Source organism: Silurus meridionalis, chromosome 20 (assembly GCF_014805685.1).
Source record: "Silurus meridionalis isolate SWU-2019-XX chromosome 20, ASM1480568v1, whole genome shotgun sequence".
Classification (NCBI taxonomy): Eukaryota; Metazoa; Chordata; class Actinopteri; order Siluriformes; family Siluridae; genus Silurus; species Silurus meridionalis.
In genome coordinates, this window is record NC_060903.1 from 6,697,125 (window position 1) to 6,724,178 (window position 27,054).

The following is a 27,054-nucleotide window of genomic DNA, read 5'->3' on the forward strand; positions in this document are numbered from 1 at the left end:
TGGACCCACCCCCTGATTTGTATGTCCTCATGCAAATGCAGCATCGCTCCATGCAAATCCATCATCCTGTAAAATTCACTTCACCAGCTTTAGATATGGAGATAGAAGAAGCTTCCAAAAGTAGTTGAGAAGAGTTCATGAAAATGTATTTGAACATAACTTTATGACCACCCACCTAATATTGTGTTGTTCCCCTTTTGCTGGATAAACACTCCTGACCCATTGAGCATTTACAGCATTATTACTTCTACAGCAATCTGAGCTCCGTCTCAGCCTTCGCTCCACACAAGAGCCTTGTCCACCCATGACCCTGTCTCCGGGTTCATCACCGCCATGATGAAGAGATAATCAGTGTTATTCACTTCACCGGTCATAATGCTATGTTACGCCTGGTCGGTGTGAAACTTTGCATGAGGCTTTTGTTCATTCCTATCTTTTGTTCCATGCATCAGGCAGTGATTAAGGCTGTGGGTCACTGATCAGAAGGTTCTTTTAAGCCCCAAAAGCATCCAGCAGCCATTAGGTATTATTATTATTATTTTAACATTTACATGCATCTGAAAAATCCATACTTAGATTAATAAATGAATCAGATTGAAAAGCCTTTATTTAAACACTCGAATCAAAGTGTTGGTGTGGATCTGAAAGAATTGACTAAACAGGTCAACATTTCAGTGTAATTGCACTGAAGTTTTATTGTGACTGTTTTTTATTTTAATTTTATTACACCTAAAAACAGTGCTTTTACAATCTGCAACCATATCAGATTCATTCGGATTGCTGAAATTGGGCCCATGTGAAAATACCTATTGTTGAGCACCTGAACTCTTCATCCCACCATATCACTGGTTGACCCCCATGCTTTGACTGAGCCAGGTGGCAATGAAAAGGAAAAACCCTCCTGACACACCATGAGGAACAAACAAGATCCAGGGCTCATGAGGCTCTGATCTCTTCTGGGTGACAACCAATAGCACGACTATAAACGATTACTCTTTTACATGTGTGAGCTGTAAAGTCAAAATCAGAGCATCAGCATTTTTGGTGATGAGTATAAAAATTTTCATTGAAAATGCTTTATTCTACCTTACCCTTTAGGAGAAAAAAGAAAATAGAAAAAAGAAGATAATAATCGGACATCGCCATCTAGTGGCTCGAAGTGGAAACTGAATTCCTGAACTGCTTAAGAAAATGCACATTCAGTAGAAGTAATAAATATATTTTATTTGCAATTCATTAGTTCAAGAACACCACGAGTTATAAATATCACAAAAATGTTTAAACATGCCAAACGGTTTAAAATACCTAAAATCAGATTACAAAGTGCTCCTCCTCACTTCAATCCATAATCGAGGGTCTCACTTATTTTGTTCTTAATTGATTTTGTTTGATAACTTCTGTATCATAAATTCTAAAAGTCCTAAGTGATTAAAATTACCATGAGGTTACTCCATAAAAAAACTGACATTTGTAAAGGCAGCACTTATATATGCTACATCACTAAAGAAACCATCACAGTGGGATGAACTCTTTTTAATAGCCAATGACATGTTTATGTTCGTGAGAAAAACCTAACAGATTTACTGAATATCATTAATAGTGTTTCTGCAGCAATACTGATAGGTAAAAAAAATGTTTAAAATTTATTTCGATACATACTAAAAAAAAATGAAAGAAAATGACAATTCAATAATTCCAATTTCCCTTCAAGAAGAAGAAGAAAAAAAACCAGACAGAACACAATTCTAGCAAAAGCTTAGTACATTTGACTCGTCTTTCAAAACTTCAAAATACAAACAAAAAGCAAAACAGAAGTAAAATCGGCACAAAAAAAAAAATGCACATGGTGATAAATAAAGGCCCTTCGTCGAAACCTGGCACATTCACACACACAAAAAAAAATGTAATCAAATAAAAAGAAAAAAAGAAAACAACATTCGGATTAGTATACATTCCATAAAAAAACGTATTTTTTAAAAAGAAATACTGCGGCTGGTTTATAAATGTTTACAAAGCCATTGTTAGAAATCATACGATTATTGAAAAGAAAACACGTGGTCTTACAGCTGTGTGGAAATCATGACCTGCGACTCGAGGTTTAGACGCTACCCAAACAGAACCAGAACCAAAGCTGCCGGATTAATTCTTTATGCAGTTAAGGGTGACTTTTGTTAAATCTGGGGTGTAAACACGACATTAACACCAAAATCTCTGCATGATTATGTGCACTTAAGTCTAAAAAAAAAAATGATCATAAAACCGCTTTATTTTCGTTCCAACTTTTGTTAATGAGTGATTACACAGGAGGCCTCGAAGATATTTTTTTATGAGGACAATCATTCCATATCATCCACAGCATCGGACCATCATGACACCATCCACGGATAATAGCTATTTGTGTAAATGTGTTTCAATGGCTAAATCAGATGCTTGAGAACAAGGTGCAGCATTTACATCTCATTTGACAGTTAACATTTTTTTTATAATATTAATTTTATAATATAATTTATGTGATATTAATTCACAAATAAAGGTCCGTGTTCTTGTCGTCACGTCGACTACACAGCATCTCGTCTTTTTTTCCACCGTGTAGCCCTTTAGGTAAAAAAAAAACGATTGTTTATTTATACATTTTTCGCTCCCTCACCCAATAAATCCCCCTTTTAGTGTAATTTTATCAAGTAAGCAGAAATGGCACGGGTAGTGATCTGGATGAAGTATTAGTGCTTCAGAGTGAACCAAAATCTCAGCTACAAGCGCAGATTGTAGTGCGAGAACACGACGAACAAGAACACCGATAGACCTGCGTTGCATATGTGACCACCGTCTCCTTTCAGGAAAGAAATGGAAAAAAACTGGCACATTACATTATAAAATAAGATCAAAATTCCTAGCAGGGAGAGAAAAAAAAGGAGCACAGAAAAGTGCTAGTGTATACTAATGGATGAGAAGGGAAGGTTTTTTTTTTTTGCATGTGTACACAAAGCAACAGCAAGAACACTGCTTGGATTGAACGCTGCTTATTAACTCTGCAATTTTTACTGAAGAGCCCACGATCCGACTTTCAACTCAAACCCAAGGCTTTTCTCCATTCGCTGCTACTGTAAGTGATGACATGACTGTAATGGAAAATAATTAAACCGTGGGAAAAGAAGAACTGTGTGATTTCAGGAAGTCTTATCTGAGAGGCCCAGGTTTAAATCAATACCCTCTTGAGGTCGTGAGAATGCACTTGATCACCGAGATGCTACACAGATTAAGAGTGCAATAATGCAGAATATTTGAAATTGAAGACGACTGAAAATGTTCATTTTCCATTGTATTGTATGGACTGGGCATATCTGACACTGTACTTGTAGGCAGGAAGGTCAGAGTGTAAGTCGGTTGGTCGGTCTGGATTTCATGTAGTCAGAAGCCTAAATGTGGCGAATTCACTTGAATGTTCTTGCTCCTGGAACTGCCCTCCCACTGCTTATATCCTGGAGTCCACAGCTCCCAGTGGGTAAAATAAAAAGCCTCAGAGCATTTAGGTGCACGCCACCCCCTGGTGGTCAGTCGCTGAAAATGCAGGGGGCTGTTAAGAGACGGTTGAAGTTTTTTAGGAGCGGAAGAACCGAGTCGAGGCTCAGCAGCAGCGCATCCGAGGGGGCGGCAGCTCTGGCGGCATTTCGGGCTCGGGCTGAAGGGAGAGGACGCTGTTGGAGAACTCTCTACAGGGCATTTCCAGAGGCATCTGCAGAAACAAGAAATATAGCATCACATTATATGATCTGCTATAGCACTGAAATGCCCTCTATTAAAAAATAATAATAAATAAGATCAGGAGTTCACGCCCCAGCATCGCTAAGCTGCCACTCTTGGGGCCCTTGAGTAAGGCCCTTAATTCTCTGGGCTCCATGGGTGCTGTAACTGTGCTGTAATGTACATGTATAAAGCTGTTTTACTTCCTTGCCTTCCTAATAATATCTAAAAGGCCAGAAGATGTTTTTCTCTGCTATAGTAAAATCTAAAACGGGCACTAATAAGTCTAATCAGTAACGTTATTAGATGAATAACCCATTAACAGCTCACTTGTATAAATCATCTCAGAGCTCTGTGAGAAATTGGCTTTTTAGACGCTACTCAAATTCACACTGTACAAAACATTCAACACAAACATAATCACGTTCCAATAAAAAGTATTTGCAAAACAGCGACTATGAAATAAGTGGAAGTCCCATGGAGTTGTTAGCGACCAATCGTTTTTCATTCATTCTTCCTCGTATTTGATTCTGGTCAGCAGAATTGACTCTGGGTGGGATTAGAGCTGTGCGATATTGACAAATAAAATCTTATCGGATTTTATCGATATCGATTATTAGACGATATTTTGCTATAATTAAGTGTGCGATTGTGCTGGTACCTTAAGAAGTTACGTGGGCAGCTGACTCCTAAAATGTTCCTATTCTGTGTGGTGGTCAGAGACAAGAGATGAAACTTTTCCAAGTTTTAATAGATTTTTTTTTTACTTTTATAGGCTTTTTTTTTTTTTTACATTTATAACGTTTTTTTTTTTCTTTCAAAGTCTGCATCATCTTTTGAATCAAATTCTTACATTTAATCAATTACAATAATAAGACATTTTGGCTGTTACCAAGCAAATGAAATTAGTATTTTCTAATTATTTAATATAATATGAATATATTTTAAAAGCTGATTTTTGACAGCACTTTCGATGATATTGATTAACTGTATGAAATGCTGTAAAAAAGGGAGGAAGCTGGAGAGCCTGGAGGAAACCCACATAAACATGTGACAACTAACATCTACAGCTGTCTACATAAGGAATTTTAGATTAGATTTTCTTTTGGAATTGATCCAGTAACCCACCACTGCCCGGACTTATGTGCATACGGCAGACTGTTTGCACGAATAACCTTGTGTTAAAAATCTAAATAATTCCAATAGAACAATACCGACCTTGCTCAGGATATCATCCACTAGCTTGAGAAAGATCTCATCCACATTGAAGTTGTCCTTGGCGCTGGCCTCACAGAACCGCATCCCCGATATCCGTGAGGCAAACTGGCAGCCGAGAGAGAAAAGACGGATTCGCAGTTTATAAAATATCCAGATACGCAAATAAATGAATAAGTGACAGCTATTTTCATAGTCATAACCAACAAGCAATGTTCAGCAAAACCAGATCAGACCAGGCAGGAAAAACAAATCAATTCCTAAAAATCTGTAAAAACTCCAGTTTCTGATCTGACATCTCTTGTCCTGTAGCTCCACGAGGAGGACAAAAGTATTGAGACGCACCTCTTAATTATTCAATTTAGATATTTCAATCAGACCCATTGCCAAAGGAGTATGAATTTAAGCACCATGCAGTCTTCATTTACAAACGTTTGTAGACATGTAAGTCTGGATTTCATGTAGTTGGAAGCCTAAGTAGTTGAAAGTCTAAATGTGCTTAATGTTCTTGCTCCTGGAACTGCTTTTCCACTGCACATATCCTGGAGCTCCCAGTAGGTAAGAAAGCCTTAGCGCATTTAAATGCATGCCACCCCCTGGTGGTCAGTCGCTGAAAATGCAGGGGGCTGATAGGAGATGGTGGACGTTTTTCTGGAGCATAAGAACCGTGTCGAGGCTCAGCAGCAGCAAAACCCTGTTGATTCCATAGCAGAAGAGTTCCAAAGTCTTCCTGCTGCTACGTTTAACAATGTTGTTACCCTGTCGTCACATCTGTATTTAGAATGCAATGCCATTGTATTACCTGTGGGTGTCATTCTCAGGTGTCCCAATACTTTTGCCCACATCTTGTATACCTTCAGCTAAATCCTTTATATAAAAAGCATATGACTGCATAATCCACAGCAAAGACAACACCACTTTTCTGTTTTTAATCATCAGTTCAGATAAAGTTTATTTATTTATTCACTTTTTTACATTATGGATCATTGAAATACTTTGGTTGGTCTGCATGCGTGACTACAAAACATTTTTCTGTAGTTATTTAGAATTTATTCCTGAATATATATTTTATGTTAATGGAAAGATCATGTATTATAATTTTTTTTCCCATGAATTACTTTTTCCCCCCACCATGCCGTCTTCACTTCCCTTCACCTCCTACACCAAAACACTAAAAAGAGGGTGTCACACAAAGATGAGCGAAATCAAATGATATATTTGGAAAATATTTCCGTGTGTCTGCATTTATTTTTAGCTCGAGTGTAAGTTTTCTTCATTGTCTGGATGAACGATTGTACAGATCACAGTGGCTTGAGACTAAATTCCGCTCTTGGAGTCTCCACGTGTTCATCCCACGTTGATAAAGTAAATGCAAAGGCTCATGAAATGGTGTCATGGACTCCACCCATCAACATGGGTGTGTTAAAAGCAGCACTTATGAGACACACTCACCCTCTCGGCCTGCTGTCGTGCAATGACTCGGTCGGCCTCGCAGTCCAGCTTGTTCCCGACCAATAGGAGCTCAGCTTCCTCTGAGGCATACTGTATGACACACGAATCGAACGATACATTTTACAGTACACTAGAAGTTATACGTATCCTGTGCTTGCTGTGATTCAGGTTTAAGGCTATCACAGTACCTCGACTGAATCCATGTGAGACGAGCTGAAGACGAGAGACCACAAGAGAGGACTCGTGGAGATTACGGAGAGATTTTGCACTAGGAGTGTAACGATACACGTTTTCGTACCAATACTGGACTTTCAATACGGTCCACGTGTGTACCGAATACAACCCTTGTTTTACATGCAGAACATAATTTCAAATTTGTTTCAGTTCGTACCGGAAACACGGTTTGTACTGCGCATATGCAGAAAAACTCGGATTTGAATGAATTGACGGATGGAATGAATTTATTTACGTATAAATAAATTGATTTAATAACTAAATAACTATCTTGTGGGTTTTTTAAATGCAGAAATTTGTTAAAGTGTGCTAAAATAAGTAGAAGAGGTAAGTAGAACATATCATTAGAAATTTTCATATATATACACACACACACACACACACACACACACACACACACACACACACGTCATACCCAAATGATGTCAACAAATGTAAACTATTTAATTTCTCCATTTATTTAATTGTATTTAATCAATAAAATGTGCACCAATTCTATCGATTACTCAATTTAATCAATGCATTAAAAACATGTATTGCATTAATTTGATTTATTCAATCTTTTTGTTATATATTACATTTTTTATCAAACTTTTTTTTATGTAAAATGTAAAAAAATTATCATCAGCAGTTTACACACACACACACACACACACACACACACACACACACACACACACACACACATATATATATATGATGGTATAGAAATGCTTACAGTACCTTGTCGATCATTTTCATCCATTTGGGCAGATCTTCGAAGGTCTCCTGCTTGGTGATATCGTACACCACTATGATGCCTTTAGCTCCACGGTAATAAGCTGAGGTGATGCTGTTGAATCTCTCCTGACCAGCAGTGTCCCTGAGAGACATCACTCACATTACTGCTTCTCAAAACACAATAAATCACTTGTAAATCGTATAAACATGAAACAACACCACAATTTTACCACAAAAAAATGCACTGGGATACGAGGATTTATAAATTGCACAAGGCTGCGTGTTGTTAGTATGCTCATGCATCGAGTCAATCAGCAGGTTAATGAGATGAGTCTGTGTACAACATATATGTACTTAACCTACTCAATCTGAGTGATCCATTTCCATTAGAGTGAAGTGTAAAAAAATCACTATGCTATTCATAACTCTCGAATTCAAATTGATATCCTGTGCTTTTACTGTACCTTATCCACCCTGGCAGGGTGGCCATTCCTAAAAACAGGATATGATGTCACAGAGAGGGCTAGGTGAGGCGCCACGAAGCAGTGATGGCATGTTAAGGTGAACAGTGGTGGAGCTGATGATGATGGTAGCTGGTAGCTGGATGTCAGTAGATATTTGACACAAAAACAAGACATACACAGATGAAGGTGGGATTAGTAATGAGTGAGGGTTAGAGGTTAAAATACACAACTGGAAGGATAGAGGGACTGTGAGACATTAATGCATGATGGAAAAGGTGGTGAGATGCATGCACAGCTTTTCGTCTACTAGAAGCAATTCTGACCCGTTATCCTAAATGAACCTCTCCAGGACTCCACCTCCAGTCACTGACTAAATCAACATACAAGGAACTGATTTAATTCCCTAACAGTGTAAACGTTCATGTAAATAGGCAATGATTAGGATCTAGTTTGCCCTTTCCAAGAAGTTTTGAACTGATATGTTCATGCTTTTGTCCACTTTACTAGAGCACATACTTAATAACAACTACAAAATCACTGTGTGATGAAATGCCACAAAGCTAGTTAAAGATTCTTGGACAGCTTTGCCACTTTACTCGTTTCCATTAATATTAAATTTTTATTTTTTTTTTGTAATTGAAAGCAGTCTCTGTCAAAATAATTTCCTTCGGGTTTAATAAAGTTCTTTCTAATCTTATCTTAATGGTAATGCTAAGCACCTGAATAAACACAATTCCACATCACAGTAGTCCTGTGAGAAAAAAAATGACGACTGTATTGAGCCATTTTTGGACGTTTTTCTTTCAAGAACTCAAGAGGCAGATTTGACTCGATGCTCAAATATAAAGACATTTATATCTGATAATCAGACACACACCTATACATTTTTACACCAACTTAATCTCTCCCAGTAACACAAACCAACAATGTAGGTCGACCCAAAGTGTTCTCATAAAAACCAGACAGGAAAGCAGAATACGCAGCTAGCTTACAAGATAATATCTAATGACTTAGAACTGGAGCTGAAGTACATGTTTTGATGTTAAAAGCGACAGAGACGAGAGGAAATGAAGCTATTCGGAAAAGAGAAACATGCAGAGGAACATAGTGAATGTAGCAGATTTATATGAGTCATCAGACTCAAGCTAATTAGTCATGAAAGCTGAAAACGTATCTGCAGCAAGCAAGAAAGCATGTATTAACACACTTAACCTTCGAACCAAAACATCACCCAGGTATAGAATTCAATTCATCCAAATGTTGCACCATAGTGTGTGAATGTATACATACATATACATATTATAACAGCAAATGGGCTATAAATTCTGAATGGGGAGTTCTTCAACATTTGGACACCTTTGCATGTGCTTTTTAAACATCCCATTTTACATTTTGAATCCCATTCACTCTTCTGGGAAGATGTTCCACCAAATTTTGGTGTGAGATTTGTGTTCATTCAGCCATGTTACTGTAGCAAAGTCAGGTAATGATGTAGGGTGAAGAAGTCTTGGGGTGCCGTCAGCGTTCTAATTTATTCTCAAAGTTTTCAGTAGGGTTGAGATCAGAGCTCTATAGCAGGCCACTCAAGATCTTCCACTCCAACCTATGTCGACCATATCTTCATAAAGTTGGCTTAGTGCTGTCATGCTGATTGTCATGCTGAACCAGGATTTGGACTCCTAGTTCAAGTGAAGGGAAAATGCAATGCTTCTGGATCCTATACAATTGTGTGCTTTTATCTTTATGGTAACCAGGGGTTTAACGGTAGACGTAACTGCTACTTCCTGTCATCGCCAACTTTTATATGAGCCTATAGCTTATTCATTTTTTATGCACAGCGGCAAGAATTTCTCTTAAACAGAGAAACTGCTGACAATTCCGCATTTAGGGAGAGTAAATGAATGAATGAATTAAAGGAATTAATTTGTTTATAAAGAAAAAAAATGTAATCAATAAATAAATAACCATTTTGTGTTTCTTAAATGTAGACATTTGCTAAAGTATGCTGAAATAAGTAAACAGTTTCAACAATTTAATATTTAACGTACACAATTATACACATCTGTATTACAAATAGAGTCTAACAAATGTAAAGTATTTACTTGAATTTTGTCATTTATTTTATTTAAGTTCATCGATTTAATTTGTGTCTATTCGATCGATTACTCGGTTTAAATCAATATAATTAAAAATGTATTGCATTCATTGGATTCATTCTATTTTATTTTTAGATATTTCTTTTTTTATTAAAACCGAACAGACATTTTATTTAAAATTGTTTTTTTACAAATGTAAATGATTATTATTTTTTTTTTTTTACAAATGTTAATAATAATAACAAAAAGAAAGATGAGCAATTTTATGATTTGCATTTCTTCCTCTTAACGTACCGAAATTAACACTTAAAGCATGAAATAAGCAAATTAAAGCATGACTTAAAAACAGAGGTACGTCCCGAACCCTAGATTTTGTGTACCGTTACACACCTATTGGTAACAGTTTGGGAAAGAACCACATGGCTGAAAAAGTAAAGTGTCCCAATACTTTTTTCATGTATTGTATAGTGTATTTACACCAACTCATTTTGAAACAGAACAGATGCACTACTTATATTTAGCCATCTATAAAAATAACTCAACTTCTGCATTATATTGATGCCGGGATTAGTCTGTCATTATGACCTTGGGAAAAAAAGGAGGGAATTTTATGTGCTAGACTTCCCGGCTGAGAGCGCAGATCTGTCCGTCTTGTGCCTCTGAGACACAGGAAGTGACACAATCAGGGCGAGTCAGTGATAGAGACGGAGCGTATCCTGTCCACTTACCAGATCTGCAACCGGATCTTCTTTCCTCTGAGCTCCACGGTTTTGATTTTAAAGTCCACCCCTTCAAGCCCAGAAAGACAGACAAGAAAAACGAGGACACAAAAGACAAACAGAGAGAAAATAAAAGAGAGAAACAATGATAAAGATCGTGTCAGACAAATTTGTTAAAACGTATGAAAGCGAAAAGCCAATAAAAATAAAATGAAAGCTGTTGAATTCTCAAATCTGATTGGTCGAAATTCGCTTATTGATTTTGTAGAACAGCAATTCTGTCAAACAAGCTGTTTGTTTTTTATACTAACTAATTCGATGGCCGTTTACAATTTTAAATTTAATAAACTAATTTGTTGTGGAAAAAAAAACCAATGTATAAATGTGATTTGAGGACGGTTTCTGTGAGATCGTTTTTCTCTCCAGTCTCAACCTTAGTGATGAAACTGTGAACTGAGAAGTTGGCGTTTAGTGTTTCTACAAAAACAGTTGCATTTATGGCATTCGATAGACGTCCTTATCCAGAGTTTACAAATATAACTGAGCAGGTAAAGGGTTAAAGGCTTTGAAACAAGGGCCTTGTTTAAAGGGCCCAACAGTGGCAGCTTGGTTGTGCTGGGATTTAAACTAATAACATTCAGATTAGATGTCCATCATCTTAACTACCACTTTGCCTAAATGTATTTTTTCGTGTAAATAAAGAAAAATATATCAAAGAGTTGCTTCTGGATGTGCTGTTATACATAAGTAATCGACTCGATGATAAAACTGGAGCACTACTTAATATGTATTTGGATCAGAAAACCTCAAACCAGAAAAAAAACCCAGACATGTTAGTAAATAGATATTAAAATGGAGTGCACTAACACCGGAGAGTTCCTTCGGCCATGTTTCGTGGGATATGCAATGACACTGGATGAGTGACGGTGCAGAAAATGGAGGCCAATCTGTGTGCCATAGCAGCTGTCTGTAAAAGTCGGACTATTTTGGGAACTCTGTCCTGCTGACTGCCGATCCGAGCATGTGAACGACACGGTTCGGGGTCGAATTTCATACAGATTTGTGTATGAACTTGAGGGGGAAAAAAATCCCTAAATAACACAGTACATTTATGACTGCCTGGGTGATCATAGACAAATAAAGCATCAGCAGGGTGCTATTATGTTCACGTGACTGACGCAAGTTTGCTTTTGTCCGTTCTAAACATGATTTGGCATGATTAATGGTCACTCTTGAATTTGTATTATTATATTGCAGAACGACGTGGGGACGTGGGGACTGCGGACCAGATGACGACCCGACACAGTGAATAGAGAACTTCAAACAAATGCTGTAGCAAAACTGAAACATATGGAGTTGTTTACTAGCTGTAGTTCATCGTCTTCAGTTTTCTGCTCGTCCCCTGTAGCAGATGCTCGGTTTCATTTTATCCAACCGAGTAAAGTTAATGTGAAAGTTTTTTTTTTGATCAGACCTCACTAAAACACAGACTTGCTATTTTCACCACGTCACATTAAAAACACGTGTTTCTGAATAGATTCTTTGGCACTAGTTTCAAATAGTATCATGAAGAACCACTTTAAAATGAAACGTACGCACTTCTAATGTTATTGCTTTTTCTTACAGTTTTACTAGCAAAGGATTAGACAGTAATCTGGACATTCAAGATTTCAAGATGCTATAATAATAATAATAATAATAATAATAATAATAATAATAATATAATCTATCATACACCTACTAATAGTCAAATGCAGCTAATACAATGTTATAATTCCTAATAAATACTATTATATTACCTTAATTTTTATATTACTATTTGAAAGACTATACATTCTAGATTATTTAGTATTGTATATTTCTGAATGGTAACAAAGTGGATAAAAAAATAGGTAAAAATTTATATGTATATATATATATATATATATATATATATATATATATATATATATATATACTTTTTTTGTATATCTAGATATAGTTTTAATGATCTATCAGCTCTATGTTAGTTATGTTTTTTTACTGGTAATTACAAGCTTGCCCTGGGTTATGTCGATGTCATATCGATATCACGGTATGATGATATCGCGGTATGATGATATCTCCTAGCTCCAGCTGAGGAAGTGATGTGTGAGATTTTTTAGTGTGTATGTAGTCGAATGTTAGTGTGTATAAACAGAAATGATCTAATAACCTGATCTGTGTTGTTGACTTCAGAAATACAGGCTGTAGGGTGAATTCTCTACGTTTTTGTGTTGAGATCGAGGTCTAGTTACACACTGTGGAATGGTGGAAAGATAAGAATCCAGGAGAAGTTGGTAGTTTCTTACCCACAGTTGATTTACACGCCTCACAGAAAGTGTCATCAGTGAACCTCTCCATCAGGCTCGTTTTTCCCACACCGCGGGAGCCGATGATGATAATCTGGAGTTTATAATCAGCCGGTCTGGGAGCCATCTTCCTGCGGCGCGACTGCGCTCCCATGGCGGGGGAGCCGGTGACCGGGCTGCCGCTGAAGCCCCCGCTGCCGCCGCCGGGCCTCCGCTGGATCTCACACCTCGAGTTCATCTCTTAACTCCACATCCGCGCTACGGGCTCGATTCAGGGCCGGACCGCCATCACGGCCCAGCGGCGCTCTGATCAACTTTTCCGCGGCCCTTCCGTCTACTTCCACAAAGTTTTTCCTTTTTTTCCCTCTTCGCGCTTGTCTGGCATTAGGTAGCGGAGAACTGCAGTCGCGACTTCCGGTTCCGTCCCGTTACATTGTTGCCCAACCCGTATTGCGGCTAATCCCACCTACTTAAAGTGGATTGGTGAAATATAAGCATACTCACAAATGATTGGGTTTTGAGCTGCACGTGATTAGTAGTACCAGCTAATCAGGAAGCAAGAAACCTTACTATTCAGATTATGGGTGGGAAATTAATAAAATGTTTTCCTTAAGTAACTGTGTTTCTGAATCCAAGACTTTCCATGACTTTTATAGCACACTCTCCAAAAAGTCTCATTAGTACCGCATTATCACCTTTTTGTTCTTATTTTTGTATTTTCTGTATGTTGCCATTTTTTGTCTTGTGAATTTGTTCTCTTTTTTATATAAAGAAAGTAATTAATGGACATAATTACTGTCCATTATAACCTTTAGGAATAACCTGTGTATAACCTTTAGGAACACATAATAAAGAAACAGCCTAATATGTACAAATATAAAATGTTATTTTATAAATGTTTTAATGACAGCAATAAAAAAATAAATAAAAGAAAATAATATATTAAGTTAACCTGTATATGGAACTACTGTACTGAGATGTAAATATTATAAAAAAAAAAAAGATTGGTACATATCAGTGACATATCTCTATCTATCTATCTATCTATCTATCTATCTATCTATCTATCTATCTATCTATCTATCTATCTATCATTATTTATTTGTTTGTTTGTTTGTTTGTTTGTTTTTTGATTGCGTATTTATTTGTGGATGATGGAATCTGTACGCTTTACAGACACAAAGTTAATGTAAACCCAGGTAAAATAAATACAAGTATTTGTGTCCAGCACAACAACAACAATAACAACAACAACAACTTCAACAACAACAATAATAATAATAATATAAATTAATTAATACATACATAAATAAAATAATAATACTAATGAAAATAATATTACTACTACTACTACTACTACTACTAATAATAATAATAATAAAATAATAATAATAATAATAATAATAATAATCATAATAATTTTGGTTTTTTGGGGGTTTTGAGGTGGAGTAGGGAATGGGTGTGGAGAAGTGGGCGTGGTCTGCTCTTTGTGGGCGGGGCTTTGACTGGAGGATAATCCGCTGTGAGTTCAGAGCAGCGGCGGCCTCCTGTATCCCTGTAGCGCGCTGTTTATCCTCCACAAAATGGCAGCACAGAAAATAAACGAGGCACACGATCACATCGCTAAAGCTGAGAAATGGTGAGTAAAGAACAACAATATCGTTTCATAGCTTTAAATTAAAAGCTAAATATCAATAGCAGTTAACAATGTACTAACCGTGCTGTCTGAATACAGGTGCACAGCGCATTGTTTTCCTAAATCACTGTCTCATTTATGTGTGTGCATTCATTATAATGATAAAAATATCATTTGTTTATGTTATTAATCATTAACATCGATGCTGATAATCGGCATAGCGCATGCGCGGTTGCCCGGGTGACAGCTGTAATGATGTTGGTCACATTGAAGCTGTGCAGTAGATGATGTGTGGAGGTCATTCAAACTAATGGCGTCTTTAACATCTCGAGTGTCATTTTAAAGCCTGAAGACCAGCATGACCAAGTGGAAGCCGGACTACGATGGAGCGGCGTCTGAGATGGCCAAAGCTGGTGAGGAAATAAATTATACCTGATGGCATGTATAATAATTGTCCATATGTTGTATGTCTATACTCAGTGAACACTGTAATCCAGGGTTCCTCAACCACCGGCCAACGGACCCCTTCCCGGCCGGGGATCATTTGGTCACACAAACAGAATAAAAACCTTTTACATTTTATTTTATTTCCATTATTTTGACTTTCACATACCCTGAAAGATGATCACTTTTGTCTGTGCCGGTTTTTCTGCACTTATTTCAATCCCAGTTTCTCAGCAACTTTCTCAGATCAGAAATGAAATTCTCAAAACTTCTTGTTCATGTCCGTCATAAAATAATTTCTCGTTGCTTTCACCTGAATAGTCGTAACCCCAAAAACATTTAGGCATCAGTTCACTGCATAAGCCATTGAATGCAAAACAGTTAAACCAGTTTTCAACATCTGTCATCTAAAATTTCTATTAAACCTTTTCTATTCTTTTTTTTTAAATATCTTGAATTTGTAAATTTAGCAGATGAATCTTGAATGTCACTAATAAAGGCGAGTGAACGGCATCAGATCAACCAATGATCAACTACTTCTCTAAAATAGGTCAAAGGTGGATCTTGTGAACATTCAATGAGACAGTGTATACAGACAGAGCCAAACACAGAATTACATTTTCTGAAAATGGACATTTACAGTACAGTAAAAGTGTAAATCCTGTCTGGTCGCAAATATAAATCGAATATGCAACCAAATAAATAAATGTGTGCTGCTGAAATTTATAGATGACACACAGAAGAAATTCAGCCTTCCAAACATTGTAACCCAAACCGTAGTTCACATCAGAAAATCCTAAAACTGTGCGCCATCATACTGACAACATGACTAAACATTTAGACTTTCTTGCTTGTGATCAATGACAAAAGGACTTGTTATTCTGGTGGCAATGATATTCTCATTGACACAAATACTAACATTTAAGAGATGAACTAAGGATTTTGAGAAAAGTGCAGGCTTTTGCAAGAAATCTATCCAAATGAGAAAAACTGGAACAATGACCTGCCATTCTGAAGGCAATATGTTCATTTACACAAATACTTACTTCTGAGAAATGAACTAAGGATAAAAAAAAAAAGTACAGGCTTTTGCGCGAAATCCATTGTGTGGTGCTGTTTGTACTAATTGTTCCCAGAAATCCAGTTACTGGTTTGCAAATATTAAGGGGTGATTCGAGAGAGAGACTGCACACCTCAACAACGATGAACTGTAATCAATAGACATTTAGTGCCACCCAGATGAGGATGGGTTTCTTTCCTGCCACAGTCGACACTTGCTTGCTAAAGTTACAATTATGAGGAACAAAAGTATACGTTCTTTATTTCCGCTTTATCTGTGTAAAGCTGTTTGAGACAATGTCTATAGTTAAAAGCGCTAAGCAAATAAAAATTAATTGAATTGAATTCAATTGTAACTGTGAGCTCGGACTGATTTTGCATTATGGTGAGTTGAGTTGCATTTTTAATATATATTATATTTAATTTATATAATTAATTTAATAATTAAATAATATACATAAAAACGTAATCAAATAATAAATAATTATGCATAATATTCATTTAATATTCATTTTATTGTGGGTTTTTATTGGCTGAATAATTGTCTTGTGTGAAAATGATCTGGATGCAATAAAAGGTCTGCGCATAGGGAACATTATAAACAGGTTTTTTTAAAGGGTGGTTCATTTTTGTTTTCTAAAAACACAATAACATGGGAGTACTGTAGTGTGTAGTGTACGAGTTTACTAGATGTTCCGCATGATAATAAAACACTGTGCGGCACTCATTCAATGTCCCCTGCTTTAACATCATCAATGCCGGTTCTCCTCAAGCCGAATCACGTGTGCGGGAGCAGGAACAATTCAGTATTATTTGTTTAGATGCTAGGTTTTACGAAAAAAATGGATAAATAATGGCGTTATTTTTCTCACAGCTGTGGCTTTCAAAAACGCTAAGCAGTTTGAGCAGGCGAAGGACATGTACCTGAAGGAGGCGGAGTACCACACGGAGAACAAAGCGTATCCTTTTCCCACAGCCACAGATTATGCCATGATCAACAGATACCTAACTGCTGTTTTATTTCTCGAAGCTGATTTGGTCAGAGTGTATTGATCCATTTTCTTCAACATCCGATTGTAAATTAGTGCCAGCTACAAGTGATATTTGACTGCATTTGTTTTTATAGCTATGATTTCTCTAGTAAGAACATACATGAGGTGGTATTAAAACGTTTTGAGATTAGCTCTGTTTTTAAGAAAGTACTCAAAATAGTCCCCTTTACAGAAAACACCACTCCCATTGTTCCTGACACTTCTGGAATTGTCTTGAAAGTCTTCTTTTAGAAACGTGTCAAGCAGCCACAAAAAGGGCGACTCTTGAGCTGCATCTTCGGCAAGGGGGCAAAGTCTACAGGAGCCGATTTGGCGATTAGGGTGGGTATGAAGTGAGATCTTGTTCTTTCCGGCCAGAAACTCAAGTGGAAGGAGAGCTCTGTGACAGGGTGCACACGTGGACACAATAGCACCAGTTGCACAGCTCCCGATGTACACAGGATGATGTCTTGTGGCACACTGACTAATACAGTTCGGTACTCCCATTGACTGTGCGTGCAGCCTTGTGCTGCCATCTGTTGGCGAGTTACAAAACTAGTATGGAAACTTTTTTGATATCACCTCGTACAGGGACTTGTATGAAAAATGGGTCATATACACAAGTTAAACAAGTACATTATACAGCCAAATGTTTGTGTACACCTGTTCTTCACATCCTCATGTAGTTCTTTTTAAAACGGTTGCAAAACAAGCACTCAATTGTCAAGGATGTATGCTGTAGCTTTAAGGTTTCCCCTTCAGGAGGGAGGGAGACCCAAGAGACTTCAAGACAATGAGACTCAAGAGACTTTAAAAGAGAGAGAGACATCAGGAGACCCAAACATAAAGACAATATTTACCAAAGTTGGAGTAAAAGAACTCAAGAGGCCTGCACAGATCCCTGAGCTCAACACCACTCAACACCTTTGATGTGTTGTATCATTTTATTATGTTGTATTTATCCGCCACACCTTAAAGGCCGGTCCATGAAAATATTGTCTGACATTAAACCGGTCCATGGCGCAAAAACCTATCTCTGGAATAGAGATAGAAACCCTACCTCTGGAATAGGATGTTCAAAAGGCACATACCTGTGGTCCATAAGCGGTGGAACCATAGCCATGTTGTTTCAGTGTTTCTTTAACCTGGAATAAGTCTCCAACCTTCCTGCTCTGAAAATGCCATTAAGCGTCCACCTCCATGTTTGACTGTGTGTGAGGCAGTCTGTTAACATCTTCTCTTCTGTTCTTCATCTTACATAAGTAACACTATTCAAGCCAAAATGTCAAATTTGGACTCATCTGTCAACAGAACCTCCTTCCACCTATTCACTGTCTAGTTATTTTGTGTTTTTGCCATTTACCTTGTTTATTACATAGAAACAAAAGGAACATCCATCTGTCTCAAAAGCCATAAAACACCAGGTTCACGTTAAATAGGAGCTGTAGATTGCTAATAAGTGCCTTATGACCAGTGGTGGACAGTGATAAAGTAAATGTAATTCGTTACTGTACTTAAGTAGCTTTTCGCGTATCAGTACTTTACTGAAGTAAACTTACTTGAACTTCACTACATTTCAAAGTCAAATATTTTACTTTTTACATTTTGTGTTGTTCTTTTTTATTTATGTGCGGATATAAACTTCAATCACACAGCAAGTCAACAATCATCCAAGAGTCCTGTTTTGAACTCGTTTTGATTGCCGATTGGTGTGTATCTACTTACACAAGCATACAGTTCAGCGGCAGTTCAACAGCGAGCAGAACATTTTGAGAGGAAAAAATGATGGAAGAAACTGACTCGAAATCGCCACGATTGTTTCTTACGTAGTTGAAAAGAAGGTTTTGGGCTCATGAACTTTTTTTTATAAATATCAGTGTTTGAATAAACAGTGCTTGTAATATCATTCTATAAATAGATCGGTGTGCTGAGAGTAACATTAGAGTAATTCTGATAAACTGCATTGACAAAATTGTTAATAAGACTTTAAAGCCAAAATAAATTCACATTTTATTTACTTTACCATAATTTATATAAAAAAAATAATAAAATAAATCATACAACTTTGGATACTTAAGTGCATTTCAAGGCAAATATTTTTGTACTGTTATTTAAGTGAAAGTTTAAAGGGAGCACTTTTACTAAAGTAATATTTTACTACTGTATCTGTACTTTAACTTAAGTACATGCTTTATGTACTTTAACCCCCTCTGCTTATGACAGGGGTAGGAATCGGCAGTGGGCCAAATTTGGTCAGTCAGGTATTTAATGAGTTGAATTAGTTTTATTGTTGTTATGTTTTTACTTTAAATAAGGAGATCTAAGCTTTTTGTTTTAATTTGTTGCATGTCAGTGCATTCTCTAGAAGGACACATATTGTAGTACATATGTAATGGGCTATAAGAAATGTGTTGAGAATGAGAGAGGACTTTTTATATGTAATAAGAAGGTGATAGCATGATTTATGGACTAAGGTTGGAAACCACCGATTATATCCCATAAATAGCAAGAAAACTAAATACATAAATAAATGTGAAAACAAAATGTGAATAAATCCTCTTTCATCAATACATGTTCTTTCCTTAACTACAATAAACAGATTGTTCCATGCTGCAAAGTAAGTACATTAAAATACCTTATTTGGAATTAAAGTGATTATTAATATTATTGTTAAATTGTATATTTCTTTGTATTGTATACTTCAGGGCAATTGAGCAAGCAGGTATGATGCTGAAGGTTAGTTCTCATTTGTTAATCTGGGGTTATGTGGTGGTCTGTTATAAAAAAAGCAAAAAAAAAAAAGAAAATAAGCTGTCAATGCTATTGTAAATAAATGTTTATTAAATCTGGCATTCATATTAGTTATGACATAATAGCTTTTTGCCCCGTTGCTCTTTAGGGATAAACATAATTTTTAATGTAAATTAATGTATACATAGAAATTTCATAACCTATTTATCTGTGTAAAACTGATTTGGGGACAATGTCTATTGTGAAGATTGATTTTTGAACTGCATGACTGTTATAGGTGTGTGTAACTGAGGTGTGTCGTTTCTATAGGATATGAAGCGACTCCCGGAGGCTGTTGAACTGATCGAGAAAGCCAGTGTGATGTACGTGGAGAACGGGACCTCAGGAACTGCAGGCATTGCTTTGGACAGAGCCGGCAAGTATGTGACAGCATGACGAGCATCACTCCGATAAATCATGATAAAATTGTCAATTTTAGTAGGTTGATAACGGAAAATTACATAAGTCCTAATAGGCTATGCATTATAATATTTTATTCTTTTTTTGTTTTCTCGTGATCACGACTTGATTTTCTCATCGTGCCTGCTGCCATAAATGGTTATGGTTATTATTCATGATGCTGCGATGATGCCTCTATAACATGCTCTTATGCCTAATATACAGAAAAATTAAGTACTGATCACAAGGAATACGTTTATTTCATTTGGCAGATGCCCTTATCTAGCGTGACAGTTATCCTATTCATACAACTGAGCAGCTATGGGGTTAAGGGCCTTGCTCAGGGGCCCAGGAGTGGCAGCTTAGTGTGGCTGGGATTTAAACTTATGACTTTTGACTGTAAAGACCACTGCCTTAACCACTAAGCTACCACCTCCCCAATAATTAACAAGTGCAAGTGCTTATTATAATGCGTGTGAAATTTTGACTCTAGAACAAGGCAATGGTTACAGTGAGTGAAAGATTTGAATTTAACCAAAACGTTGGCTGGAAAATGCTTGAACAGATCGTATAATTTAATTATATTGTAAGTCATTAACACTATATTGCACAGCTGAATTGACTGTACATAACTCACAGGTTACTTTCCCACAGGCTTATTGAACCAGTGGATCTGGAGAAGGCAGTGGACTTGTATCAGAAAGCTGCATCGGTTTTTGAGGTAAGATGACATTATATTTCAGCAAAATGACACGAGTAATGAAGTAGTGGCGGTGGTGATTTGTTCATGTTTTCAGTAGAAAATTTTCTAGTTTGATATTGCTTTTATACAATAGTTCTATAAACAAGAAATGAATGTTGAGTAACTAACAGACACTATATTATATATATCCAAAAATGCTACAAGGCTATAAACTGGCTCACATTAATTTGTATTAATTACTATTTCGGATGCATCCAGTGTAGTTACCTTCCTTTCATATTTAAAGGTTGTTTCCATGTAAAATGGATAGCCATGTCCAGTGATTTGGAGTAATCATTATCAAATGTCGAATGTAGGATTTTTTCCATAAAAGCACTAATGCAATCTGTAATGCAAATCACAGGTTTATATAGATGCCATTAATTCATTCTAGCACAGAACCACCTCGAAAGAAAAACTGTTGAAAGTTTCTATGAGGCATTTATGGTCTCCCAAGTCAGCACTTTGCAAAAGTCTGTATGTTATATGCTCTGGAAAGTTTTCAAATCAATTGAGTCTGCACTTTCCTAATTATCAGGGACACGCCAGGGAAGCGGTAGACCAGTAGTTAAGTCTCTGGTTTACTAAACAGAAGGTCAGGGGTTTAAGCCCTAGTATCAGCAAGCTGCCACTTTTTGAGCAAGGCCCTTAATCCTCTCTGCTCCAAGAGAGCTGTATCATGGCTAACTCTGCTCTCTGACCCCAAATTTCTAACAAAGGATATGTGAAGAAAGCATTGAGAATTTGACATTTTTACAAAATTTTTTTTTTATTAGAAATGAATATCTGTGAAAAGAGTGCGAATGATGAATCCTCCTTTCTTGCCCAGCCTGTTTCAAACGGACGCGTCGATTTGAGCTTGATTTCCTCCAAATAGTTCGAATTCCAGCTGTTTTTTGTGATTCAGATCTTTGGATCAGCTATCTAAGTGATAAGAGATATGCAAAGAAAACATTGGGAAGTGGCTGATCAGTGGTTAAGGTTGTGGTTTACTGAACAGAAGGTCAGGGGTTCAAGCCCCATTCTCACCAAGATACCAGTCTTGGCTTCTCAGCAATCCCTGGACCTGTTGCCTTGCTGGGTATTAGTACCAGTATCTGCCCCCCTTAAAACTGGGGCCCAGAATCGAAGCTGAACCTGTGTTCAATTTGCTGTCTAATTAAAAAAAGCAGATACTGGTGAGAGAATGACTGTTTATAGCTGCTGTAAATGAATCGATAACCAAAACAAACTTATTTTGCATTTAATAATGTTATAATAAATGTAATAATACACAATGCACTGATCTGTAATGCAAAAACAATGTAATCGTTAGCTAACTGTTGTGGGTTTTTTGTAATTTAATTTCTGTTATAGGAAAATAATCAACTGCATTGTGTGAAAGCGCATGCCATTGTTAATTGTTTTTCCCATATAGCATCATATATATATATATATATATATATATATATATATATATATATATATATATATATATATATATATATATATAAAGTGTATGAAGTTCAATTTGCCATGAAAAAAATCCTTGGAAGATATTTGTACAAGCTATATTAACACCTTTTCATCCTGTATGTGCAGAATGAGGACCGGCTTAGGCAGGCTGCAGAGCTGCTGGGAAAATCGTCCAGACTTCTGGTGCGTCTGCGCAGGTGAGTGTGTTGCAGGCGTCTTCGAGTCCGACCTCGTCTGACCTCCAGTCGCATTTCCGTTCTGTTACATCTGCCCTCTTTGCTGTTTTTTTTCCTGTAAACCATTTAAGACTGGCGCAGAGTCCGCGACTAATTTTAGCCTCTTAAATATAAACGATAATGCAGTACATCTCGTCTTACTTTGTCCCTGTCTCACTGCTCCCCAGGCTGGAAGAGGCAGCTGTGTCTCTGCAGAAAGAGAAAAACATGTACAAGGAGATTGAGAATTACCCCACTTGCTTTAAGGTACACCTTTAGACAGTACTGACACAAACAAGGACCTGAATGTAGATGATTTTTCTCATGGTGTTACTGTTACCTATGGTAGTTGATCTGCTTGATGTGGTTCTGCCTGTAGAAAACCATAGCACAAGTGCTGGTCCATCTTCATCGAGGCGACTTCGTAGCAGCAGATAAGTGTGTAAAAGAGAGTTACAGGTATGAACTGCTTCAAAACCTTGTTACATTTGATCTACTTTATAGCTACACAGTCACTATGGTCGATTAAGAGACTGATTTGATTTTGTCAAAAGTGTTGCCCACTAGAGGGCACTAGTGATGAGTCGTTCATGAATGATTCGAGTCTTTAATGAGACTTAGAAAAAAATTATTTTATCACGAGGTTAGGTTCCCTGGTGGTCTAGTGGTTAGAATGCGGCGCTCTCACTGCTGCGGCCCGGGTTCGATTCCCGGTCAGGAAACAACCCCTGCCTTCAGGGTTGCACAAGCAAGTGCACTCTTAGTGCCGGTCCCAAGCCCGGATAAATGGGGAGATTTGCGTTAGGAAGGGCATTACGTTAGGGAAAAACGTGCCAAATCAAACATGCGGATGATCCACTGTGGCGACCCCTAATGGGAGAAGGCGAAAGAAAGTTTGTTTTATCATGAGGCTCCCAGGGCATTACACAGGAAACAGAATTGAGTTGTTCATCTCATGAGTCCTCTGGTCCAAATCGTTTGTTCTTTTGTCACATGCGCCATGCAGTTTTATAAATGTTAAGGGTGTAATCATACCAAAAAGCTTCGGTACAGGGCTTTCAGTTCGGTGCACACGTGTACCGAATGCAATTCTTTTTACTTTCTTACTTAACATAGTTAAAATTGTAGTTCTCTCAGATACGTATTGTAGTGGACAGCAAGTTTGTTTAGTCTCTGCCTCGCACTTTGATCGCAGTGTCACTGTGGCGACTCACTCCATACCGGAAACATGATATTGTTTTGTGCATGCGCGGAATCACCGCCACTTCCTGTCATCCCTAACGTTCTTACGTCAGTCTAGCAGTATGGAATCTTTCGCATTTTATGTCCAGCTTTAAGAATTTCTCTTAAAAGCAGAAAATCCTGACAATTCTGAAATAGAGAGAGTGAATGAATAAAGGATGGAAGAATGAAGACATCTGTTAAAGTATAAATAAGTGGAGTTGTTAAGTAGATCATATCTTTAAAAAAGTAAATATTAAATGTAAAACACACAAACATTTATATACACATCTGTATTACCCAAACAGGGTCTAACTAATGCAAACTATTAAATTACATTTTTCCATTTATTACATTTTATTTATTTCATTTGTGCCAAAATAATCGATTACTCAATTTAATCAATATAATAAAAAGTGGATTGCATTGATTTGATTTATAATTTTATGTATATATATATATATATATTTTTTTTTAGAAAATATTAGAAAATATTATTTTATATATTATTTAACCAGGCAGGCAATTTATTTTTAAATTGTTTTAAAAAAAAGGTAAACTGTTGATGTTTACAAGTGTTAATAATAAATAAACCACATTAATAAAAAACAACAAGCGATTTTATGATTTGCATTTCTTACCCCGAACCGTACCAAAATTGAACCGAACTGTGACTTAAAAACAGGCATACATCCCGAACCATGAATTTTGTGTACACCTCTAATATACATATATAAATTATTTGATATACAGTACATATATTATATATGTATATAATATACACATAAATATTATATACATATACAAATTACTCAAACTATGGTCAGAGTTTGTGGATTTGCTTATTGAAAATATATCATTTTATTTCTTATCAAAGTAACGAAATGAACTAAATGACTCAAGAAAAAATACGATTTGTTGAATGTGATGAACGAGATTTAAAGAACCAAGTCACTAAAACAATTCCATCTTCCCATCACTAGAAGGCAGTGTTGTCCCATGTCTCCTCCATATTTAAGTTGTTACTGTTAGTGTTGTGTATCTGTGTATCGCTGTGTATCGCTTATTTTAAAGATCACATTGTCCTGTACTATGTCCATTCTGTAGAATTTTCCTATTCTGTATTTGCAAAAGTTTATTAACGTGCACCTCTGCTTCCTGTCCCAGTCTTCCTGGGTTTAGCAGCAGCGAGGACTGTGTTGCGATGGAGACTTTATTGGCGGGTTACGACGAGCAAAACGAGGACGACGTGTATCGCGTGTGCAACTCGCCTCTTCTCAAGTACATGGACAACGACGTAAGAGACGAGTGCATTCCGCGTTTATCATAGTTTTCCGTTTCTGCGTCACACTTTCTGCTTTGCGCCTAACAGTGTTCTGTTGCTGTCTGTGGATAGTATGCAAAGCTGGCCATCTCTCTGAAAGTACCAGGAGGAGGTGGGAAGAAGAAGAAATCTCCCAGCGTTCCACAGGGGGGCGCTTCAGGAGCACCGGCTGCAGGGGACGAGGACGAGTATGAAGGAGGACTGTGCTAATCCGGGAAACGTCACTGCTTCAAGCGTGTATGTGCACCGGTGAAAGGAGGAGCGTGACGGGAAAAGAAGATAGAGTCTATATTTCTGAGAAAAACGTATAGGTGTATATGCTGTCTACTTCGTGACTTTCCTGTTGAGCACCGTGGATTCTGTCCATATCCTGAAAACTTTGTATTCTATGCAGAGACTTAATGTCTAACACAAATGAAGCTCGGTGTAATGTGGAAGAAATACTTTAGCATTGTTAGCTGATTTCTCAATACTTCATCTGTAACATAGGTGTAATATGCGCAAGAAATGTCCCTGTAGTAAGAAAAGAAAAGCTGAAAATTGACATAATCATGCGAAAGACTCAAGCCAGCTTTTCAGTCTAGTTATCTTTCATTTTATCTTCATAGATATGAGGTGACTTTTGCTGAGGTAAAAAAAAATGTGTTCATACTTAAACATACAAGGAGACTGAATAAGCACAGAAAGGCTGCATTTACTGCAGGACAAGCACAAATCCACAAAACGCACAAGACAACAAAGTAAATTTCTTTTACGCTATTTTGAAACATTTATTTCCATGTAGCGTTCGTTCCTTCTTTTTGTTTGTAGCTGTAACAGGTATCGCTTTTGAATCACAGCTACAGAGCTGCAACTCTTTATACAGTTCTTAATGGATTTTCAGTCAATTGGAAATAAAGGACAGGAAAAAGCACAGAAATTTTAGTCTGCAGTAGCGAGAGATCAGAGCACAAAAATACTGAAGTATTCCTTTTAATCAGAGATGCCCAAACATTTATCGCCAAGCTGCCACTCTTGGGCCCTTGAGCAAGGCCCTTAACCCTCTGTGCTCCATGGGCGCCGTATCATGGCTAACCCTGCGCTCTGACCCCAGCTTCTGAGCAAGCTGGGATATAAGAAGAATGAATTGTACTGTGCTGTAATGTATGTGTGACAAATAAAGGCTATTCTTCTTTTTCTATTTTCCAAAAATCTAAAAATCTGAACATGATGAGCCAAAACTACTTTGAGAACTAAAGAATGTACTCGTGCATTCAATTTAAAATAATTCATATTCACTTATATTCTCACAACTTCATTTACATTGTTTACAGATTATAAATAATCTGTGTCAATGGCGCCCCCTTTCTTTCTTAATGGGCATGGTAGACCAAATTAAAGGTCACCACTGGCCTCCTTTGCCCCACGAGCCCTAGTTTGGGCATCTCTGCTTTCAATACATATAAACACAACATAAAAGCTACTTTTGTTTGTGGATACAAAAAAATTCCATTCTTTTTTTGCCAAAATGTCTTTTTATTTAATATTGTATTCAAACTATGGTATAGTCATGTGTACAGCGTCCTGTATCATGTGTACGTGTTTTAAATAGGGACCAGTTTCTAAAATCGTGAAAATCGAATTGTTCTTGTTGTAACCCTTTAACGTCGAGCAGAAAAAAATGCAAAAGATGCTAGAAATGTGTGCGAGTGACGAATCCTTATTTCTTCCCGAGCCTGTTTCGAATGGACGCGTCGATTTTAGCTTGATTTCCTCCAAACTGTTCGA

General features: G+C 37.0%; 2 protein-coding genes across 2 annotated transcripts; one reads left to right on the top strand and one right to left on the bottom strand.

The window, feature by feature from the left end:
* Nucleotides 1–1,203: 1,203 nt before the first annotated feature.
* Nucleotides 1,204–13,417, bottom strand: rab12 (RAB12, member RAS oncogene family). The gene is made up of 6 exons (XM_046876980.1): nucleotides 12,972–13,417; nucleotides 10,651–10,711; nucleotides 7,366–7,504; nucleotides 6,409–6,498; nucleotides 4,960–5,064; nucleotides 1,204–3,733 (listed from the first exon to the last, which is right to left on the bottom strand). The coding sequence occupies exons 1-6, from the start codon at nucleotides 13,207–13,209 to the stop codon at nucleotides 3,626–3,628; spliced, it is 741 nt and encodes a 246-aa protein (XP_046732936.1). The 5' UTR covers nucleotides 13,210–13,417; the 3' UTR covers nucleotides 1,204–3,625.
* Nucleotides 13,418–14,472: 1,055 nt separating this feature from the next.
* Nucleotides 14,473–26,969, top strand: napgb (N-ethylmaleimide-sensitive factor attachment protein, gamma b). Its single transcript, XM_046876517.1, has 12 exons — nucleotides 14,473–14,610; nucleotides 14,953–15,020; nucleotides 16,985–17,069; nucleotides 19,741–19,758; nucleotides 19,847–19,877; nucleotides 20,202–20,311; nucleotides 20,985–21,051; nucleotides 22,654–22,724; nucleotides 22,931–23,009; nucleotides 23,122–23,201; nucleotides 25,131–25,260; nucleotides 25,360–26,969. The coding sequence occupies exons 1-12, from the start codon at nucleotides 14,555–14,557 to the stop codon at nucleotides 25,495–25,497; spliced, it is 933 nt and encodes a 310-aa protein (XP_046732473.1). The 5' UTR covers nucleotides 14,473–14,554; the 3' UTR covers nucleotides 25,498–26,969.
* The last annotated feature ends 85 nt before the right edge of the window (nucleotides 26,970–27,054 follow it).